Source organism: Cyprinodon variegatus, unplaced genomic scaffold (assembly GCF_000732505.1).
Source record: "Cyprinodon variegatus isolate N-32 unplaced genomic scaffold, C_variegatus-1.0 Scaffold99, whole genome shotgun sequence".
Taxonomy (NCBI): Eukaryota; Metazoa; Chordata; class Actinopteri; order Cyprinodontiformes; family Cyprinodontidae; genus Cyprinodon; species Cyprinodon variegatus.
In genome coordinates, this window is record NW_015150552.1 from 840,221 (window position 1) to 844,779 (window position 4,559).

The following is a 4,559-nucleotide window of genomic DNA, read 5'->3' on the forward strand; positions in this document are numbered from 1 at the left end:
CAAATACTGCACACTATGCTATGCTGCTCTCTAAAACATTATGGCGATGCAGAGAAGATAACAACTTTATTCTTCTATCTTAGGCCTATATAAAATCTATATCCGACACCATTTATACCTCATCATCTCCTGACAGGAAAAGTGATACAGACGTTGTCAAAGCCATTGTGTACCCCTACAATAATACACACAGTGTATTATTGTAGGGGGAGAGGCGGTAGGGCAGAGCAGTTATGGCACTGCAGTCGGGTCATTGCACATCACTGAAAATTACACACTGTAGCTTTAAAGGGTTAATATAATTTTGGTCATAAGGTCAATCAGTTGAAAGCAATGTCAGTATCTATCATAGGTTGCATGTTGCACCCTTAATCTATCCAGTGTGGTTCCAATCCTTGTTTGGGTTGGTTGGTTCTAATGAAACACAATGAACCATTTTGATGTTTTTACTCTTGTGTGGTTTTAGTCATGTTCGGGAAAACCGATATAAAGAGGCCATTTTCCATTAAAAAAAAGGTTTATGCTCCTTATGCATCAATTCATATCCATCTTGGGGAATTTCAAACCTGCTCTAAATTAATCCACTGTTCTACAGTCTGTTGCTGCCCCTGAATCCATCATTATAGAGACTTTTATTCGCTTCGGTCATGGATCCTAAGGTCTATTTTGAGAGTCGACTTGACTCAAACACAGGAAAAAGGAGCCACTGTTAATAGAAAGAGGACGTAATTACAAATCTTTGGAATATATACAATTTAATTTTATGCAGGAACTTACAAATGTTTTTCTTTGCATAACTGATCAAAATACTTATGGGTGGGAAAAAATGAGTACGAATGAAAGCATGACCAAATGACCATCTGAAATTTTCAGTTTTCTTACAGTAGAACTCAGTATGTTTATGTACTTTCTTTGTTTGTGAAAACAAGAACAAAATCTTCAGAAATAATGTGTAATTGGTATTAAACTTCTTACGGTTGATCTAACTTCTTAGACGGTTGATTTTTGTATTTGAACACTCAGCCCGCCTCCAGAGTAACAAAGCAGTGACACTGCAAATATAAGGTTGAGCATGGAAATGAATTCCGACAGCCTTTTGAACAAAAGGAAGTCAGTGTTTAACCATAAACTGTGCAGCATGAAGTTTTATTAGTTTCATATCCCAGCTGATAATGTCCTTAAATATTACCAATAAAGCTCAAAAGCAACCTCCAAAGCTTCTGAAGTAGTTCTAACATCAACATTCAAATTACTAATTTTTGATCTGGTAATAGGAACAATTATCATAAACTGGATGTTTAGACCGTTAGTGAGCTGCAGTTCTTAACATTCAGTCTTACACAATTTGCTGTTTGTGCAGCAATTTTTTTTTAGCTAGCTTCTGCAGAGATGCATCTTTAAGCTGTATTTTTTTTTTTAGCTCAAGTGTTGTCTGTGCTTGCAAAATGTTTTATAGTCTAGAATGTGTGTGATAAGTTGTCTTTACAAGATGCATGGAGGCTAAAAAGGAAGTCAGCAGTTTTTATCAGCAAGCCACAAGATCCTGTGTTATAGCTGCCTGTACCGCTGGTAAACATACAGCATCTGTTCATTTCACGGAAGCAGAACTAAACAAATAGCTGCAACAGTCCCTTACCGAAAAGGAAAATCTAGCATATTAGCATAAAACAATTAAACGTTGACCACTCAAGCCAAAAGGCTAAATGTCACCACACTGTGAAGTCAAACAACAGAAAGTCCCCTTTGAAATCCTTTCCTGGTTTATACTTAATATTAAGTTTTATATACAAAAATCAACCTTTTATTTTTCATTTTTCCTTTTTCCTTAATTTGTTTTTGTTAAAAGTTCATAAATTCATATAGTAAAGTGTTTGTAAAGTATCTGATGCCCAGACGTAAAAACCCATAGGGACTGGGATTCTGCGGGAAGCAACAACCTTGGTGCATTGTCCTTGTTAAGGCTTCATCTCTGTCTTCTGATGAGCTGCACTCTTTTTATTACTGTTGCCATGTGGGACAGTTTAATCTGCTAATGTAGAGCTGAGGTTCAGATGCCAACCAGTCTCAATAAGAACTGGAGTAAAGCCAGAGGAGCTGGTGCAGAGGTCCTTCAGAGGTCCTAAATCATCGTATTGATGTTCTGCTAAGTTAATTGATTTTATTAGGGGGTTTTTCTTGTTCTGATCCTTAGCTTTTTCCCATCTTTCTCAATTTTGTGAAGTGTAATTCATTCTGCACAATGCCCCACTTATTTAGAAGAAATGGTAGCATAGAGTAGTTACAGTGCTTCAAGACGCCCCTGATCTACCAACACTAAAAGATCAAAATGAAGTTGGGGTTTTTACAAACAATTTCTGATTGTTAAACCCGATAATGGTAACACATTTTCACTAAGATCATTGGTTTTTCTTCCAGTTGGCCAACATGATTCTGCCTGAAGAAGAAAACTTCTTGCTAATTTTCCGAAGAGAAGCTCCACTTGACAACAGTGTTGATTTTATGAAGGTAAAGATGCACACAAAGAAATGATGGAAAATAATAATAATTAGCTGATGCATCAATGAACAGTGAGATGCGTTTGATTAGTTTTCTAGTCTGGTTACTTCCTCTGGTTTATTTAGATATAGAAATCTTTTCCTCAAAACCGACTTCTATGCCTTGATGACATCTTATCTAGATTAGTTCTTGTTCTAAATTCCTTTTTGAACATTTTTTCAATTAAAAATGTTATTCTTATAAAAGAGCAGAGATGCATAAAACCAAACTGGTGAATAAAAAGGCAGCTCTGACTCCTTCCTTTTTATTCCCTACTGTAATTTTTAACTCTACATGGCCATTTCTTATTTTACCAAAGTGGTTATGATTTTGATGTCTATTCAGAATTAATTTTTTTTTTTGTATTTGTATGTTTTAAAAACATAAAATAACCTTGTGTTAGCTGAGACTTATAAAGGCAGTAACTTTAAATTTTATGAAAAATCGGAAACTAAAAAAACTCAGACAATAAAACTCATCGAGTTGGAGGCGTTTTCTTTCTGCTGGTAGGTTGTCACCTCATTCAGTAGAATCTGCTCAATCCTAGCTTTACAGAGAGTTAAACCCTGATCAATCCACAGAAAACTTGACTGCACTGCACTGACCATTGAAAACGGATATTCTTAGCATTAAATAGAAATCTAAAAAGTTTTTATCTTTCAATCCTTGTTCTTTTTTCTGTTTCACTCATATCTATGTGGCCTTCATCTTAAAAGATGTGAGCTTCTTTCTACCCATTATACATCACTTTAAAACTCTAAGCAGGACTTTATAATCGGATATAAAAATCAATTGGCCTTTATCCTTATTGTATCTTGTCTGCTTAAATAGTTTGTAACATTCATATCTTACTCCTGAGGAGTCTGATGCATTAATAGAAAACCTATAGAATAGTACTGGTGGGATTTAAAAATGAGACTCAAGATCTTTATGGATGACAACAATGTTCAAGTCATTTTGTAGTGAATAAAGGTCAACTTTGTCTTATTTTACTTCACTTTTTTAATGCTTTGATTTACAAATTAGGTTTGGTACCAAAAACATACAACCGTAAATGATCAATTTATGGTGAAGTTCAATAAGTTGACCTTTTTGACAAACAAAAGATGATTTTGTTGAACTGCTTGTTCCATCGATCAGGTTCTAAACTTAAAAAGGAAGAGGATAAATCTATTTGTCTGTTTTCTTTTTTTGTGAAATGATCTAATCCATCCTGGTGAACCCACTGTAGATATGGAGAAAGTATGACATGGACTGCAGCGGCTTCATATCGGCACAGGAGTTGAAGGTGAGCTTTCATAAGAAACAAGCTCATTTAAAAAAAAAAGATAAATGTTTATGATATAAGAAATGTACATGTTAAAGGGGACATCATGCAAAATCCTTTTTTTTTTTTTTTTAGCCATATGACACATTTCACTGTAAGACTAGTGTCTCTTACTGTAAACTGGGAATGGAGACAGATGATGTGTAGCAGGTTTAACTCTACATATTATTAATCTGGGACCTCTCCCATCATATCTGAGGAAAGGAGATTCAGTATAACCTTTTAGGGCTGATGGGTTATTGCGACACCATGTGACTGCATGCCAAAGTTTGCTTTTAGCCAGTCACACAGTAGGAAATGAAACTGCATCAGACCCAACTTTGTTTTTATGCTCTTGCTTCCTTTTTTAAAGCTGAAATCATTTATTCTGATTAAACGGATGTGATGCCAGCAGCTATACATATGTCCTCATGAGCTCCTTTTTCATTTTTGGTTTTGTTTTTGGGCTTGGCAGCTGTTGCTTTCATCTTGCTGATATTTTGTGCTTCAAACCATTATAGTGTTGCATAATTGGTCAACCAGTCTTGGTTGGACTCTTACAATTTAAGCTGGAGCAGTACAAGATTGATTCTTGTGTGTTTTTGATATCACAAATATCCCAAGAATTCGACTAGTAGGTAAAGTTAGACACCTCTACAACTTAGCCAAGGTCCTCAAGGTACACTCCATGCATGTTTTCAATGTCTGCCAGCTTTCA

General features: G+C 35.4%; 1 protein-coding gene across 1 annotated transcript in view; it reads left to right on the forward strand.

The window, feature by feature from the left end:
* LOC107084391 (secretagogin-like) overlaps positions 1 to 4,559 on the forward strand; it is a 19,609-nt gene that overhangs the window by 9,204 nt on the left and 5,846 nt on the right. Inside the window, exons 4-5 of the mRNA XM_015374203.1 lie at positions 2,416 to 2,505; positions 3,767 to 3,823. Coding sequence (XP_015229689.1) covers positions 2,416 to 2,505; positions 3,767 to 3,823 — 147 coding nt within the window. The remainder of the gene's footprint in view (positions 1 to 2,415; positions 2,506 to 3,766; positions 3,824 to 4,559) is intronic.